General features: G+C 40.9%; 1 protein-coding gene across 2 annotated transcripts in view; it reads left to right on the top strand.

The window, feature by feature from the left end:
- The window catches only part of SEL1L (SEL1L adaptor subunit of SYVN1 ubiquitin ligase), a 43,454-nt gene that overhangs the window by 12,590 nt on the left and 12,241 nt on the right, over positions 1–18,623 (top strand). For both annotated transcript variants that reach the window (XM_080925802.1, XM_080925801.1), the window contains exons 4-12: positions 3,472–3,639; positions 5,060–5,165; positions 5,908–6,070; positions 9,999–10,052; positions 10,140–10,199; positions 11,358–11,439; positions 11,765–11,919; positions 13,421–13,477; positions 16,961–17,029. In XM_080925802.1, coding sequence (XP_080781928.1) covers positions 3,472–3,639; positions 5,060–5,165; positions 5,908–6,070; positions 9,999–10,052; positions 10,140–10,199; positions 11,358–11,439; positions 11,765–11,919; positions 13,421–13,477; positions 16,961–17,029 — 914 coding nt within the window. The remainder of the gene's footprint in view (positions 1–3,471; positions 3,640–5,059; positions 5,166–5,907; positions 6,071–9,998; positions 10,053–10,139; positions 10,200–11,357; positions 11,440–11,764; positions 11,920–13,420; positions 13,478–16,960; positions 17,030–18,623) is intronic.

The raw sequence follows: 18,623 nt of genomic DNA, 5'->3' as shown, positions 1-18,623 counted from the left end.
CATGCACACCTCTTATGGCTCTGTAACCGATCGCTTCTCATGCCTTGCCCCCTTCTCTCCTCTTCCCTAGCAGTGCTGACCAGTGTGCCCTGGTCATTCTAATAAATCCCACTTGCAAGGGCATCAAGTACCCAAAGCTGTCTAGAGGTTTGGTGATTTGCTAGAAGTCACAGCACTTGGCCATGACTATACAAGAGAAGGATTCAAAGCAAAATCAGTGAAGGGAAAGGTGCATGTGTCAAGAGAGGAAATAAGACACAAGCTCCTTAGGTTCCCTCCTAGGAGTGTCTCAGCACTCAGCAGCTAAGAGCAGATGCTGTGCTCACAGACAACCTAAGTTCAGGTTCCAGCATCTTTGTCAGACAGCTTACAACCGTCTGTAACTCCAGCTTTCTTCTAGTCTCAGTAGGCACTGCACTCATGCACATCACACACACACACACACACACACACACACACACCTAAAAAGGAACTAGAGCCAAGAAACAACTCTCAGATCATATGAAGCTCAACAAAAGAAAGGCAAAAAAGTAGAAGCCTCAGTCCTTCTTAGAAAAAAAAAAAAAAAATAACAAGCGTATAGCACCCACTCAGAGTGTGGTACACCTAGACCTTAAATCATTAACAACTCAAGAGCCAAGAAGATAGCCTTATGGCAATTTTTGGTATTTAAAAATCATTATGTTTAATCTATGCTTATGGTAACTAGTAAGATTTTAATGCATACTATCAAACTTTTAAAAAAATCAAGTACTGAAAAAAATATATTCATATAGTTTTATGCCAAAATGCTTTTAAAAATCTGTACATGTATCTCTCTCTCTTTTTAATAAAGTTGTAAGGGAACAAAAGGAACTAGAGGCACACAGGCAAACATAATGTATAAGCAAATTTTTTAATTTATTTATCATTTTGGCCAAAACTGAGAAGAGATTCTTAATCTGTCAACACCTAAGCAATGTTACAAATTATAGAAAAAGCAGGAAAAAACACAGCCAGTGCACATATGTAGATTTAGTCAATGTGTCTCAGTTATTTGAACTGAAAGATAAGGCTTAGCTCCTGGGAGCTGGGCCAGAGTTTGAGGGAACTAGTCATTTATACTGCATACAGTATTTGCTATGGAGAGTTAGAGCTGAAAAACACTTTTTGCCTAAATTTTCAAAGCCTCATTTCTGTATAGGAATCACTTGACACCTCATAGCTCCCATACACAGAGCACTTTGGGATGACGTGTGAGATGCTGCCCACAGGGAAGCTAATGAGAGACCTAGTGCCTGGTGTTTTGACTGGGATCTAGCCATTTATTCACCTGACCTAGCATGTACCAAAACTATAGACTCCCCAGAGGAAAACAGGTGTTGAGCATGAACCACATTATACAATCAAGTGAGTCACATGTATCTGAGGGATGGGGGCAGCACTTTTTTTTTTCCTGTTTGCAAATAAAAAGGAAAAGCTCATTTTCTATAAAGCTTCCTTAACTCTGGAGAAAAGGAGTTTGACACAAAAGGCAAAGATGATTATTTTTTTCACATTTGCATTCTATTCAGTTGTTTTGATTATGTCATATAAAAACATATTTTCCTTACAGTAAAATAACTAACCAACATCTTAATCCTTCAGCCGACACAAACTGGTTCAGAAAAAGCAAGTTACTGGGTGATGCCAAGTATTTCTGCTTCTTTGTTATTCTGGGGATGCCAGGGAAGAACCCTTCGTTTAAGGAGAATTAAGAAGTCATAGGCAGTGGCTTCCAGCAGGCCCCAGCTTTGATGGAAAGGTCTTCCTAGCTGTTGACTCAAAATATTACTCTCCCTCCAAGAGAGTAAGAAGTTTCATTCTGAGCCAGGTATGAATGACAGGGCCTGGAAGCATTGATTGTCCTAGTGTATAAGCAGGCTACAGGGAGTTTTATAATCACAGAATAAGAGAAAACCGCAAATCTGTGGTTTGTTGTTGTTGTTATTGTTGTGTTTAACCAAGTGCATTGATAGGGGTGCCAGGTTAGAAGAGTTAAAACAAAATGAGGAAATATGTTTTGTGTTCAGATGCTACCTGATGACATTTGTAGCTTTTGAATTGGTAGAAGCTAATGTCTGCTAAGCTTATGCATGCCAAAGGTTTTATCTAACAGTTGAAAGGACATTATGTCAGACACAAATGACTGAATGATAAAGGGCTATGTAGGGGACTAAGGTTAACCCAGGATAACCTGACACTGGACCTGAAGCATTCCATCTCTCCACAGTCATAGAATTCCTTTATTCTCAAATCAAGGTATTGACTTTTATTATTCATAAACTTGGCAGAATAGGGAGTGTGATAAGTAGGTCTGAGCAGTGGTTCCTAACCTTGCTAATGCTTTAATATAGCTTCTCATGTTGTGGTGACCCCCACCATAGCATCGTTTTTGTTGCTACTTCCTAACTACCTTTGCTACTATTATGAATCGTAATATAAATGTCTGATATGCCACCCCTGTGTCATTCAAGCCCCAAAGCAGTCACAACCACAGGTTGAAAACCACTTGGTTAGAACTATATGGAAAAAAAAAAAATCTGGGTAAGTATATGCAAATCAAACATGGCAGCTGTACTTGTGAGAGTCCCCTTTCCTCACATAGCCCTGGGCACTCTTGGAGCTGCTGTCTGAGAAGCAAGAACAGCAGGTCTTGCAGGAGGTATACTTGCATTCCTTTCAGCTATAGGATAAGTGGTATGCACCTGATGCAACCATTTGAAACATTTTGTCTCTCTAAACTTACTGAAAGTAAGTTTACAATTAGTATCTTAGGATGTAGCCTTTATTTATACTGGGGGGGGGGGGATATTTTCTAGCCTTTTAGAGAAAGGGTGTTAGCAATAACAGCAGCTGTCAGTTCTTGAACTTATCTGACATGACGGAGGCCATATTAAATAGTCTAGCCAGAACTACCTGTGGGAGGAAAAGAACTAATAAAACCCTTAGTACATATGATAGGAACCCTAATAAGATGTGCTTCGCAGAGGAATATATAAATGATTAATTTTGCCTGGGGAAGCATTATCCCAGTAAATAATTGAAATTGATATACTCAGTTCAGAAAAAAGGAATAGAGACAGTTGCCTTATATCTGCCTTAGTTTTTGTTCACCCCTTAGACAAGAGTTTGGGGAGCTGTTTTGTTGCAGAGACTCTGTAGCCCAGGCTAGTCTCTAACTCATGACAGCCTTTTTATGCTATTCCACAGTGAACTTTGAACACCATGCTGCCTTATCTTAAGAACTCAAAGTCTAAGCTAGATGCTGGTGAGTAGTCAGCAAGGCCGATTAAGTGGACTTGACCTCAGCTGTCTCCAGTCATGAGCTCGGTCCTCCAGCTCCCATTACAGATGGCTCTTTGCATTCCGAGTTAGATAGCTGGAATTCAACAGTGGTGAATCCGTAAACTGCGGAGGCGTTCATTTAGACTTTTGGTTGTTTTTTTCCAGTCTTGACTGCCATTGAAGGCACAGCGCACGGGGAGCCCTGCCACTTCCCCTTCCTCTTCCTGGATAAGGAGTATGATGAGTGCACCTCAGACGGGCGGGAAGACGGCAGACGGTGGTGTGCCACAACCTATGACTACAAGACCGATGAGAAGTGGGGCTTCTGTGAAAGTGCGTACTGTTGGCGTGGGGGCAACGCCCCGGTGCTTTAGTCTAGGGCAGCATTTGGGAGGCACCTTCTCGCTGTCCTCTTCCACTCAGGCCAGTGTTACTGATGGGGTCGCAGCCTTAAAGAAGGGCTTAAGGGCTCTGAGCGTGTGATGCATTTACTTCAGGCTGACACTCAGCCTTTCCCACTTAGTCTCATTGATTCACAGGAAGTTCTATAAACCCTTGAGGCAAGCTGTTAAACTAATTAATACAAAAACATTTTGTCAAGAATGGAAACTGACTATGATGGTGAAGGATAATAATTAATAATAATTAAAAGAAAACCAAAAACTACTCTAATATAAACACTTAGAGTGAAATATGCCGTGCATGTGTAACATTTGGCATATGTAGTATATTTAACCACCCTGTGTGTAAATGCTGCCCTCTGCTGGAAAGCTGTGTTTAGGGGACATAGTGCAATACCAGATACCATTTCCAATATCCCAGTGTCGCTAGAAGACAGCATCAGATGTAAGCCATCTCCAGATGCAGGCCAGCATGACTAGTTTACCATGTCAGGTTTTTCTTTACTACAGAAAGAAGAATCACTTTTATACATAAATAAATACTGATCCCACTGTCTTATGATGAGTTCTGGATTATTTAAAATCTTGCATTAAAGTAGCAAAATCGTTTTTTAAAAGTTCAGAACAGTTCTACAGGTTTTTCAGTGTTACCTTAATAAGCATAAAAAAGTAATGAGCAGGGCTTGAGCTGTCGCTTGATTGGCAGAGTGCTGGCCGATCATGCACAAAACCCTGGGATTGGTCCCCAGCACTGCATACACTGGGTGTGCTGGTACACACCTAATCATAGCACTCTGAACACAGGAGCAGAAGTTCAAGGGCATCCTTGGTTACATAGGGAATTTGAAGCCAGGCTGGGCTACTTGAAAACCTATTTCAAGAGAGAGAGAGAGAGAGAGAGAATTAATATACTTGAACATTGCACACTGAATTATGTCTATGTTTAATAAAAGTTGGGTTTTAAGATTTTAATTATATAATTTAAATACTTTTCAAAATATACAATATGTGACCTTTGAGTATAGTGGTAGTTTTATGTTTATTTTTCTCTAATCGTTTTTGTTACTTCTTTAACTGAATTTAGCATTTAATCTGAAATTTTAGTTGAACTTTATTTTAAAAGTCACCATTACTAACACAAAAATCTCCTCAAAAGCAGCCTGATCCTGCTTTTTCTAAAGGAAAGCAACTGTGGTGGACTTTGTGGTTTTAGAAGTCTTTTGCCAGTACAGGGCACATGTCAGCTGTTTTTAGAGTCACGTTTGCAAGCAGTGAAAGACCCTTCTCTGTGTGTGTGTTCCTGGGCACAGAAAACTGAGATTCATTCAGTGCGTATGTCATTTCATTGTCAGCTGAAGAAGATGCTGCCAAAAGACGACGGATGCAGGAGGCAGAGATGATCTATCAGACCGGGATGAAGATACTGAATGGAAGCAACAGGAAGAGCCAAAAGACAGAGTAGGTTCACCTCCTAGTGCACGCTCCCCTAAGACAGGCCTTTGCTGAGGCAGTCACTGAGTGCTTTCTCCTAACACCGTGCTCCCAGAGACACATAGATGTCTTAGTGCTGTTGTAAGAAACCTTCAAGTGTTTTTGGCAAACTTTAACTCATTAGGATGAAAAGATTATACATATTGACCATAAGACTGATCAATGAGAAAAATGGCAATAGTTAATTAAAGTTGTAATCAGTTCTAAGACCTAAGAGTAAATATACTATTTAGATTCTAAAGTAGCATAAAATAAACAAAAAGAATTGTCACCAATTCTGTTGATTTTTGGTTTGAAATTTGCTTTGAAATTTTCACCTAGAATGTAACACTCCAGAAAAATATAATATTTTATGTCTGTGTGATTTCTGCTGGTTTTGCTAGTCTATATATAGAATTAGAAAATTCTGAGTTATTAGAATACTTACCTGACATGATCATAATTTTCTACTGTAAATCTTGTTAACCTGCTAATTAGGTTTCTCATCTATTGTTAGTGTAATTAGTCCATTTAAGAGTATTAGACCCCTTAGCTAAACCTAACTATCCAGCATGTTTTCTACATAAATAAATACCACAAGATAGTAGGAATAACGTGTAGAAATTTATTATTATAAAATAAGAAAACTGTGCTTCATTTAGTAACGAAAAATCTTTTAATGGCTGTTCTAAAAACACTACTGACTCTGTTTGATTGCTTGTGTTTAAAGAGCATATCGGTACCTTCAAAAGGCAGCAGGCATGAATCACACCAAGGCCCTGGAGAGAGTGTCCTATGCTCTCTTGTTTGGTGATTACCTCACACAGAATATCCAGGCAGCTAAAGAGATGTTTGAGAAACTGACTGAGGAAGGTTCTCCCAAAGGACAAACTGTAAGTGTGGCTTCAGTGGAAAACCTCTGTACACAGCACTTTGTTGTTGTTGAGTTTTGGTTTGGGGTTGGTTGATGTTGAGGGCATTGTGGATGGGTGTTTTTCCTGCATGTATGCCTGGTACTCAAGGAGATCAGAAGAGGGTGTCCTGTCCCCTGAAACCAGAGTTATAGATGGGATGGTTGTGAGCCAACATTTGAGTGTGGGAATAAAACTGAGGTCTTCTTGAAGAGCAGCCAGTGTCTTAACTATGGAGCCATCTCTTCAGCCCTTGCTCCTTTGTAATTTTTTAACATGTATTTTAATAAAGTGTGAACATCTCTGTGCCTGTGTGCATGTGTCTGTGTGCATGTGAGTGCAGGAGGTGAGTAACGTGTGCTGAGAACTGAGCTTGGGCCCTCTGGATGAGCAGCACTTGTTGATTCTAATAGCAGTTTGTTCTCTGAGCCTGACTTCTTCAATAACTATAGGAGACTGAATGGCAACAGACTGTTTTACTCAATTTCTTGGATACTTATTTTCCTTCATCAAAGACTTATGGTCAATAGAGAGCTTTATAGCTACATCTTACCAGAACTTCTTTTTGTAGTTTTTTAGTATTAAATCTGTAGAGGGTGAAATATGAAGAACAATTCTACAGAGCAGCAGTTTTATTTTAATGAAATTATTTAGCATAGTATTTTCCCCTAAAGTTAACCTTAATTTTTTTTAATGTGTTATGTGTATCTGTTAGTATATGAGTGTGCATGTGTGTGTGTGGTGTGGGTGCTCTGGGAGGCCAGGGTACGGTATCAGATCCTTAGGATCTGGAGTTACAGGTGTTTGTGAGCATCCTGACATGGGATCTGAACTCTGATCCTTGTGATAGAGCAGCAAGCACACATAATAGCTAAGCCGTCCATCTCTCCATCCCAAAAATTGACATCTTTAAGAAATAAGTAAGATGTTTTAGGACTGGGGATATAGAAAAAGGGGGGGGGGGGCATTTGCCCAGCATGTGCAAGGCCCTGGGTCCAATCTCCTAGAAGTACACTACACACACAGACAAACACACCATCTCTCCAGCATATATGCCCATAATATATGCTTACAGCATTGAGCTCAAATTTTTCTTCATCCTGATTTTTGTCCAGGCAAGTGCCCATCACAGCATTACACTGTAGTTGTTATATCTAACCCAGCCTTTGTCTGCTCTGTTGCTTAGGTGCTTGATTTGTCTCTATGTTACAAGTAGATGCAGTTTTCTACAGAATGTCCTGCCTGCATTTGTCCTCGTCGCAGTATCTATTAGTTAATTTTTCTTTTACCCATATTTCCTGTAAACCAAATACCACAGCTAAAGGCTGACAAGCCTAAGTAACTGTTTTTAGCTAGGATACATTATAAGTGAATTGCATTACCATATTGCACAGCATCCACTAATAACACATCTTTTATGTTATCAATTAGTAATATAGAGTATCAATACAAAGATTGATACCTAAGTTTAAGAGGCCATCTGATTGGGGAAGGGAGAAATAGCACAGCTGTTAAGAGCACTGACTGGTCGTCCAGAGAACCATGATTCAGTTCCCAACACACACTGGGTGGCTCACAACTATAACTCCTCTTCTAGCATCCTCTCCTGGCCTGCAAGAGTATTTTTACTCATGTGGTACACAGATTCAGGCAAAGCCCCATATATATAGCATACTATGTACATACATTCGTGCATACATTTTTAGGTTGTGTTTATTTATACATTGTGTTTATTTAAACTGCCTCTGATAGTTCAGGCTTAATCAAAATATGAGTTATACTTAAAATAGATTGTTGGAATACATGCATATTTATGAAATTATTTTTATAAGATACATTTTCTAAAGTATCATTTCTGCCAACCTACAAAAATGCCTGTTTTCCCCTAACCATAATGGAATGAACCTGGTGAGATAGTCCTCTTGAGGTTTTATACTAACAGGATCATACCCATTGTTTTCTGGGAATATTTAATGACTCTACAGCTCTTTTTTCTCATTTTAGTCTCATTTTTAATCATAAACAGATACTATCTTAACTTTTTTCTTTTGTCTCTGAAATGTTTTTCCTTCTTAATTAAATCAACTTACATAAACCTGTGTACACGCATATATTATCCTCAGAGGCACTGATGTCTTTAAGGCAGTGTTGTTCCATTCAGACCCCACTCTCTGGTAATTGGTTATAGCTGATGCAGCAGTCAGAACCCCCAAGTCAGATACTTCTTGTTCTGCCAAATGAGATTGAGCCTTGTATTGCTTCCTTCCAAATGGTGCCTCCTGGGCAACAGTTGACCTTCTTTGCAACCATATCTAGGACCATAGTCTTACGTAACTGCAAGGAAGGCTGAAATGTGGATGAGCGTCATAGACTAATGACACTCCTCCTCTCTGCCACTCTGCCCCTTATCACCTGGGTAATATGACTCTCACAGACTAGCAACCAGGTGCTTCTTTATTTATACAAGTTTCAAGAACAAAGATGGACTAATGATTATCCAAGAAGTACAGATTATGTGTTCGATTTTTCAGTACATGTCCAGCGTTACAAGTTCAGTCACAATTAGAAAATACAGACAGAACAGGTTTGATTTTCAACCCTATAACTCCAATTTAGACTATCTAAAAACTGTCTCCTCCAAAGGAAACATATGACAGCTGCTTTCAGCCTGGCAGTGTTTGCAGTTTGGGAGCACCCAGACAGACAGAAGATCTGAACGTGCCTTCCTATGACTAGCAAACACTTTTTTACTCTATGTTCCATCACCTGCGCTATGAAGGAGGAAACGCTTTAGTCAGTCTATGTTATTTACTGAGTTCTATTGCTCCCTATACTCTGTATCACCCCCATCTTTAAACTACACTTTCAGAGAGCTCTAAGGGAATTGTGGATGGAGGCCGTGAATCTGTCACCTATTCTCCCGTCCTATTCTCCTGGCCAGTCAGAGTTTGTTTTTGTGTCTCTGTTTACCCTGCACTAATTGTACTGTTAGAGCTTGCTCAGGGGCAGATGCCCCACGAAAATTCCTGGAGTAATGGCCTCATCTAGCTATGTGCTTCTGTGTGCTTACTGATCTCCAGGGCATAAGGGAGGACTTTCAGATAGATCCAGATAAAGTTAACTTTAGGATTATACTAAAAAGACTCAGACATAAATTGTCTTGGGAAAAGACATAAAATGAATCAATGCAAAAAGTCCCCAGGAATACACAGAGACCAAAACCCAAAGTTAGAGACAGAAGGACAGAAGGACAGCGTTTGTAGTGGTCGGCTCATCTTTGCTAGAACTGTGTCAAGGAGCTGTGCTGGGTGATGTCATGACTGTGTTTCCAGTGGATATGGATGTCACTTGACCACTTGGTGTTTCTTCATTCCTGAGATTGCTTGGACCCTATTGTCTTGGGACACTTTTGTCCTTTTCATTCCTCCCTACAGAGAAAGACGTATGTTGATATAATGTCACAAAAGGTGTTTTTATCTTCTTAATGGCTAAAACAAATGAAGTACAAACCATGGCTATTTCTGGTTAATACCTTCTGTTTTTTTTTTTTATGATCTATTTATTTATTATATACATAGTGTTCTGCATGTACATCTGCATGTCAGGAGAGGGCACCAGATTCTATTACAGACGGTTGCTGGGATTTGAACTCAGGAACCTCTGAGCCATCTCTCCAGGCCTAGTTAATACGTTAACTTTCCATTAACCGTCCAACTAAACTTGAGTTATTGAAAGTTGCACTTAGCTGAGTGGTTTATAAAAGGCTGAATGTATTGCTCCAGCTCTTTAACTGAGCCATTCTGCTCAGTTGTCCTCAGATCTCCATACTTAAAGATCTTTGACTCTTCTGGTGTGTAAAACTGTGTCTTCACCAAAGTAAGAATATTGACTTTGCCTCTTTTTACCCCAGGGTCTCGGTTTTCTCTATGCTTCTGGACTTGGTGTTAATTCAAGTCAGGCAAAGGTAATGTTATTGAAGTCTTACTGCACATTAAATTTGGAATTGAATAAGCGCTGGCCTGTGCTCATTTCTGTATCTGATTTCTCACAGGCTCTTGTATATTATACTTTTGGAGCTCTTGGAGGAAACCTGATAGCCCATATGGTTTTGGTAAGTGTGGCCTTTAAAACTACTTACATTAAATGGTAAAATTTATGTTTTCTGTAGCTCTAAGTTTCCTAGCCTTGCTGTGCGATTTTCTTAAGATCAAATACTCAGTTAAACATCCACCAGATTCTTGTTAATGGTTATAACACATTGAATCTACATGTGATAAGTATTTATGTGAATTGGAATTATATATCAGAATTATCTTTTGGGTTGGATCATCATAAATTTTGCATTTAAATTGATGTCCTACTATTCAAAAAAGTATCCTATAATGATCACTTGCATGTATCTATGTGTAAGCTGATAGCATTGACCTCTTAACGTTGCTTAGTGATACAGACCTTTCCACCAAAATCTTTTTGGGCTAAGTGGCTTAAGTTTCTTATGCATTCAGTTTGGGAGAGGTCACATGATACATGGTGCATGATGGATACTATGTTTCAAATGAATATAAATTCCTTGTTAACAGGAATGTCACTGTTGGCCTGAGTGGACATGAACTAAAAGCAGGAAACCCGTCCAGCACAGGAAGCATCTCCAGACTCGGTCACTAACAGCACAGACAGAGCTAGTCCAGCCAGCTGTGTAAATCACAGACAATCTCAAAACTAATTACTGAGTAATCGTCAGGATCAGATTAGATCCTGTAGATAGACAGAGAGAGCTGCAAGAGTAGCCTGCTGGAGCTGATACACAGGGCAGGTAGGAATCCAGCAAAATAGCTGAGTTGTGTCCAGAAGCTTACAAAGTTTGAGTCCACACAGACTGATTCCAGACAGCTCCTTCCTGCTTCATGTTCTTGATAATCAGTCGTCCCTCCTGCATTATTCTGTGGTCATTTGTCACTAGAGTAATTGTACCTTCCAGCACACATTTCCTTACTTGGCCAGTGTCTGGTTTTGTATTGGTCTGCTCACCTCATTCTCACTGAGGTCACGTCCTCAGCTGGGCTGCCGTTCTTCTGAGTGAGCACTGTGGACCTGTGCTGTTCGGGAAGCTCCTGGCCCTGTTCTGTCACTCTAGGAACGCTCTTTTCTCATGCTTAGCTACAGGCCTCCTGTCGGAGTGCTGATCAGAGGCCTGCAGAATCTGACTCAGTGTGGTCGCTCTGCAGAAACCTGTGGTGGTGGTGTAGTCTCACTCCAAGGTGTCTTACAGGGTTACCGCTACTGGGCTGGCATCGGAGTCCTCCAGAGTTGCGAGTCAGCACTGACCCATTATCGTCTTGTTGCCAATCATGGTACCTGTTTTATTTCTCTCTTTCACCCTGTAGGGGGAAAAATGCAACTAACTTTAAATATGTATGTTTTGGTTGTAGTAGTTTAAGTACCAAAAGTGCCCCCTTTTAAGTGTGCTTATCTTTTAAGTATTTATCGAGAAACACGTTTCTTTTATGTTTTAAACGTTTCCTAGTGGAAGTTAATTTGTTAATGTATCATTATGCCGCCTCGTGACTACTACAGAATTTGTACCACTAGCCCCATGTCTGTCAACGTCTGCTAGCTACAGTCGTGGACCTGCTCCTCTGACTTCATCTCACATCCCGGTTTGTCCTTCCCCATCAGTTGCTAGTGACATCTCCCTAACTGGAGGCTCTGTAGTCCAGAGAATACGGCTGCCTGATGAGGTGGAGAACCCAGGGATGAACAGTGGGATGCTGGAAGAAGACCTGATTCAGTATTACCAGTTCCTAGCTGAGAAGGGCGACGTCCAAGCGCAGGTGTGTGTGCTTCAGGGAATTCCTTACTGCTCTGTCTGCTTAACCCAGGAAGGGAGGGCAAGCACCCACACCTGTAAGTAATGCTGTCTTTGCTCTGAGTAAGTATTAGCTTTGTTTTAGAACCACCAGTGATTCTTTGGAAAGAGTGTCCTACACCCTGGCACCTTTTTTCCTATTACAATCGCAGCTATTTAGAATATATAGAATAAGTAATAGGTACACAGAATGGTTTAAGGCTCACAGAAGGGGGTCTGAAGTTCAAACTGTAATGAATGGTAGATCCTACTGCTACTCATGGAAGTTAGACTGCAACTCCTTGGCTACTTTTCAGGAGTCTACTTTGCAGTAGGTGTTTTCTTTTACTTGCTGTCTGATTACCTTCCTTTTCTACATTCCCTTTCCTCTTCTTTTTTTTTTAGAAATTTTTTAAAGATTTATTATATACAAGTACACTGTACCTGTCTTCAGACACACCTGAAGAGGGCATCAGGTTGTGAGCCGCCATGTGGTTGCTGGGATTTGAACTCAGGACCTCTGGAAGAGCAGTCAGTGCTCTTAACCACTGAGCCATCTCTCCAGCCCTACTCTGCTTTCTTGACCTTATGTTTGATGGCTGCCACTTTTACCTTACCTCTGTCCATGAACAAGACATTCTTTGTGTTCCCTAGAGATTGCCACGCAGCTCTGCCTCCCAGGTCTACTGGGTAACATGGTACTGTTCCCCAGATGACACAAAGACTTTACAATATGCTTAACATTGTTAATTCTACATGGTTTTATGAAGCTCTCTTTTATCAGCACTAGTTTCAACTTATTCGCAGATTGGTATTTCCTTTTGTTTTCATTTCCCCCTTTCTAACCTTCTCAGATAATTATGTGTGTTGGCTTAAGAGCACCCTTTACTATTTCCTTTAGAGCATGTTCACTGTATTCAGCATCATTGGTCTAAAAGCCTTTTAGGGAAACAGGCTGACGAGCCAGTAGATAAGGCACTTGCTGCACAAGTTTGAGGCCCAGAGTTTATGTGCTCAGAACCCACATAAGTACTGAGTGTGGCTCTTTCTGTAGTGCTAGCACTCAGAAGGCAGAGACAAGGTCCCCAGAGTGAGCTGGCTGGCTAGGATAGCATTATTGGGGATCTCTGGGGTGAGTTGAGAGAGCCTGCCTCCATTAATAAGATGGGGAGCAGCTGAGGAAGAATTCTAACATTGGGCTTCCGCCTACGTGCACTTGTACCTGCACACATGGGTTCTTACACACATGTGAACATACATACAAACCGTATACATCCACAAAAGAATGCTGTTGGTTTTAAAGCATGCCTCTTTTAGCTCTTGGCAGCTTTAAGATAATAGAAACAGAATTAACATTCAGAATTAAAGACTGGATTTCTAGTCTTCTGACTGATGCACAGAGCCTTCTTGCCGCCAGCTATTGGTCTGATTTTAATTGCATGCCAGGTGCTCACTTTCTCTTTTGCACCTTTCTTGTTGCCTTTCAGGTTGGTCTGGGACAACTGCATCTGCATGGAGGTCGTGGAGTAGAACAGAATCACCAGGTATCCACCTTGTTGTAGGGCTTTCACATTGTAGCAAAACATGGTGCTTTGTGTGTGTGTTCTTAGCTAGGCAAGTTCATTAGCACCTGTCACAAGGGAACTCACATGACCTACCTGATGGCTGATAAACACATGAATAGACTCAAAAGTTCCAGAAAGGTTTAATTTACTTTTAGTGTGTGTGTGTGTGTGTGTGTGTGTGTGTCTGTCACTATGTCTATGTGTGTCTGTGTGTGCCTGTTTCTGTATGCCATGTGTAAGCAGGTGCTGATACAGAAGCCAGGAATAGGATGCCAGACACCTTGGAGCTTGAGTTACAGAGGTTGTGAGCACCAGATGTGGGTGCTGGGAACTGAAGGATGGAGCATGTCCTCTTACCTGCCGAGCAATCTCTGCAGGCCTAGATCTTATGACTCTTAAACTTAGCTCTTACTACTGCTCCAAACTCACAAACGCATCTTGACTTTTCTGTTGTTCTTAAATATATAAAGAAGTGGGTCTTCAGACATGTGTTGGGTCTAGAGAGATGGCTCAGCAGTTAGACGTACTTGCTTGCTCTCACAGGCGTCCTGCCGTCCTTTCTCAGCACTGGTGTCAACACTTCACCTACTCCAGTTCCAGATCTGACACTCTTTAGGGCCCTGCACTTACCTATAGTCAGGTCTACACACCTACCCTCAGACACACACAGATACTTAGAATTAAAAAAAAATTTTTTTTTCAAAAAGCAAAATGAAAGCCATAAAAAAGAGCACCTTTTAAAGGATTCTTACTAGGGCCGAGGAAACTTCATTAGAAATTGGGAGTGAAAACTATTCCCACCTAATCTATAGCTACTTACCACGTTGTATCTGCTTTTTGTCCTAAATATGACCAGTCTCTCTCCTTCTCTCTGTATTGACACCTGCCACTCTGAATCATCCGCCACCTGCAGTTTCTAGGTATCGATGTGACCTGTGGTTCACCTAACACTCCCAGTGTTCTGTGGGTTCCAGTAACTCAAAGATTTGCCCTCTAACATGACCTCCAAGACCTCATCCCAGTGTCCGCACCTCCCCAGCCCCTTACTGTCTAAGGCACAGAACGCAGACGTTCCTAAGGCTTTTTAACCTACTAAGAGCCTCTCTTTCCCATGACTTCAAGGGATGTCCCCTTTTAAAAAGTCCCCAGTGGTAACCATCACCCCAGCTACTTTGCTTCTGTGGTAATTCCTACCCAGCCTCCAGAACTCAACACCAACTTGTAATGTCTCCCTGTCAGCCCTATCCCCACTCCAGAGAAAGATCACATATGACAAAGGATGACTGAGAATATGTGCTCTTTGTGAGTCTTGTCCAAGGTAGATTAATTTATTATATAACTTAAATTGTTTTCCTGAGTAGAGCCTAAGTTCAAGCAAGCACAGCCATGTATGCTTTGTTTACCACTTTATCCAGACCAACAGAACGGAGCACTAGTAAGTCCTCAAGAAAGATTTGGGAAACTCATAAAATTCTTACTTTGCTATCATACTAATTAACTATACCAAATAAAGTTATTTCATATACTGTATCCTCTCAACTTTAAGAACTAAATTGTCACAAAAATACACTTATGACTTATAGCAGACACCTGTGGGTTTTCTTTATTTGGGCAGTTTTTGACAGCTGCTGTTGTCTCTTGGTCACTAAAATGTATGCTACATGCTTCTACTTAACAAAAATAACGAGGATTCTGAGGGGCTTTCCCCAGAGCTTTTGCATAGCAAGAACTGGGAATGTTCTTATACTGTGTTCTGCATAAGCTTGTAAAGCAGCTACACAATGGAAGGCTGTTTCACTGGCTCCACAAAAGAAGGAAAAAGATTTCCAAGCACATGGGTGCATTAATCCAACAAACACTGCAGTTTCTATGTGCCAGTCCCTGCCAGGTTTTCAGAATACAGCCCTGGACAGGAAGCTCTGATCATCGCCCTTACTGGAGTTTCAAGTTCAGTGGAATATTAGTTACTTTTTAAATAACTTACATCATCAAATAGCAAACACTTAAAGTTGTGATTGCTGATTAAAAGCAGAACCAAGGGATATAATAATTAAGTAAGGGAAGGGAGCAAGGGAGAAGAAGGTGGCATATTGACCCTGGAGGTAGAGCCATTCCAGGGCAAAAGGAACAGTACATGCATAGGCCCCAGGGCAGAAGGGAGTGTGGCTGGTATTCCCATGGTGCTGACATCATAGGACATAGTAATTCTGAGACTGCCAGTCCTGCTTGTGTCAGCTTAACTCTGCATTTCAAGGGACTCTTAGAGTTAGCATGCTCAGATTTGAAAACATGGCCTTTCCCTACCATGGGAAAGGAGTTAGAATCCCAAAATGCAATCAGGGAAGTCAAAGTAGAGAGTATTTCAGAGGTTCATATGAGAGAAAATGTAATATGGAATAGAACCACGGTACAGGCAATTAGTAGGTAGATTCATCATGTACTTTGTGAGTTCCATAATTAGACTAGTTCAGAGCTCAGGAACGTAAATGTAGACACTGCCATCATGTAGATGGCGTGATAAGGCTGCTCAAGAATATAAAGTGAGAATGGGTTCAGGTGAGCCTTGAAGAACTCGACTGTAAAGAGGAGGATGTTAGAGTAAGAGTCAGCGAGGTGCAGACAGGAAGGACTAAGGAAACCAGGAAAGAGTGGCATGTGAAGCCACGTTAGTGTTTCCTAGAGACTGGGGCGGACTGCATCAGGTGCTGCAGAGAGCTGGTCGAGATGAGAGACCTGAACCGGTGATGAGAAGGTGGTCTGTAGCTTAAGGGCTTCCTTTTTGAAGTAGTTGGTGGAAGCCAGTCAAGCTTGTAGAAAGGAGAATCATGTAGTGGTTTAATTGAAGAGAAGCTGAAACTCTGAAGAAAAAAAGTGGTATTTCTTCGTATTTTTTTTTTTTTAAATAACAGATTAAGGAGAGTGTACTTGAACAAAAAAAGAATAGCAAGGGAAGAGGGTAAGCCATGAAGAGAAACAAGGGACAGGCAGTGGGGTAAGATCGCTAACACAAGTGAGCCATGGCAGCATTTTGCTTAGAGGGTGGTGATGAGTGTCTTCCAACACTGTGCATAGTTATAGATTCCAAACACAGCCCCAAACTTTTCTCTCACTACACAAAAGGAAGCTGTATTTCTGAGTATGCCTGGGCCTTGTGACAGCCTCTTAGTTTCTTTCTCACGGGTACCAATAGTAAAGTAGACTAGTGAAGTAGAGCTGCCTGAAGCCTGTCCACATTGCCTGTAAAGAAGGCATCATCTTATCTGTGAAGCTTAGGGAGTACCGTTTCTTTGTGGTTATAAAACTTCTATATATACACAATTCTGTTTGAAATCCTGATGAATATTCTTGTTTTTAAAGCTGCTTTAATATAGCAAAAAAAAAAATGTCTCTTGATATTCCTGAAATAAGTGGTTTTGTTGAAATGAATTCTGTTAAGATACTTATTCTTATAATTCTTCACAGAGAGCGTTTGACTACTTCAACCTAGCAGCGAATGCTGGCAACTCACATGCTATGGCCTTCCTGGGAAAGGTACTGTACATCTGCAGTTATTATTTATATAACAGAATACAATTTCCAGTTCAAGGGCATTGTGTCCTGTCTTAAGGTAAATGCTGTGTGAAGTACTTTCTCAGACAACTTAGAGTGGAGCATTTGCTCCTAAATGAACTCACTGTGTGAGCTCCTAATGTTGTGTCTACTGTATACGCTGATAGGGCTGAAATGTATAATATGCAGGGTTTTACTAAGAATCACAATTGTGTTTCTTTTCATGGTGGAGTGAGAGAGTGTTTAGCCTTGTCTGCAGATTTTATCTTTGTCTTAAGTCTGACAGCTGTGAGCACCTCTTAAGTGTAAGTCTTTTTGTTGAGCAAGGAAACCTTTACATCTAAAGACTAATGAATAGATTCTCTGTCAGGGAAGAATTCCATTTTCTTTTATTTTAACATTTTTACAGTGCAAACGGACAGTTGTTCATGTATAACCAAAACATAAAGGAAACTCGGGTGAGTTCCAAGGATTTTACATATTCCTACTCATCCATACTCAGCACATAATCTCAGCTAGCTAACTGGGAGCTGGAACAGTCTGTACAAGCGCTCCACTGCCATTGCAGACACCCTGGTACTGATGCTGTGGCGGTGAGCATCCTAACACAGGGACCTTTTTTCTTCATCGGTTTTAGTCCCAACATTTTTACTTAAATTTGCTTAAATTACTGATTAATCCTGTGTCTAAAAGCAACTTTAGTGCTGTTTCATTAGTATATTATGTGGGTTCGAAGGATGCTGGCCACTTGTTTTTCTTCTTAGGCTTTACCTGGTCCTAGAAGTCATTATCCTTGTTAAATAACTCAGTTACTTGTTGGTTTTGTGTATGTGCACACAGGTACTATGTATATGTAGGTGTGCATACACGTGTGTGTGCCTAGAGAGAGAGACCAGAAAACAGCCCTATGTATCATCCACCTTGTTTGTGGGACAGGGTCTCACTGGTGTGGAACCTAACAAGCCAGGTTAACTGTCCCGAAGTCCTCTGGAATTTGCCTGTCTGTCTCTGCCTCCCGGGCACTGAGCCTGCAAGTGCACGGCATCATTCCCAGTGTTTTTATACTTGGGCTCTGAGGTTCTAACTTTGGTCTACGCTTACATCTGGTATCTTACCAACTGAGCCATCTCCCCAGCTATCTGTTAACCCCAGATGCACCATATTCCCTGTTTTGGGGTAACTTGGTAGAGGAAAGGGCAAAGTAGACTTTGTGACTATTGAAAGTCTGCCTGTACTGATAGGATCGGTTCTCTGGTGTCAACCAAAATCTTAGCCACCTGACTGTCCTGGGTTAAAGATTTCCTTCCCTGGCCTGGTGAGATGGCTCAGCAGATAAAGACAATACCTAGCACCCAGACTGTTGATGGAGAAGGAGGAACAGGTTGCCCTCTGTTACCTACATACCTACCCTGAAGCACGTATGCATAAGCAAATATAATTTTCAAAAGTGTCTTAAAATTTCTTGAGGCAGTCAGTAACCTGCTGCTTTATATATTCAAATCTATACCTAAATCATATATTTAATATGATACCAAATACTTAAAAGTATGTATATATTTACCAATAGAAATTTGCT

Source organism: Micromys minutus (genome assembly GCF_963924665.1).
Source record: "Micromys minutus genome assembly, chromosome: 1".
NCBI lineage: Eukaryota > Metazoa > Chordata > Mammalia > Rodentia > Muridae > Micromys > Micromys minutus.
Note: the sequence above shows the minus strand (reverse complement) of the source record. Positions and strands in the feature narration are given on the sequence as shown.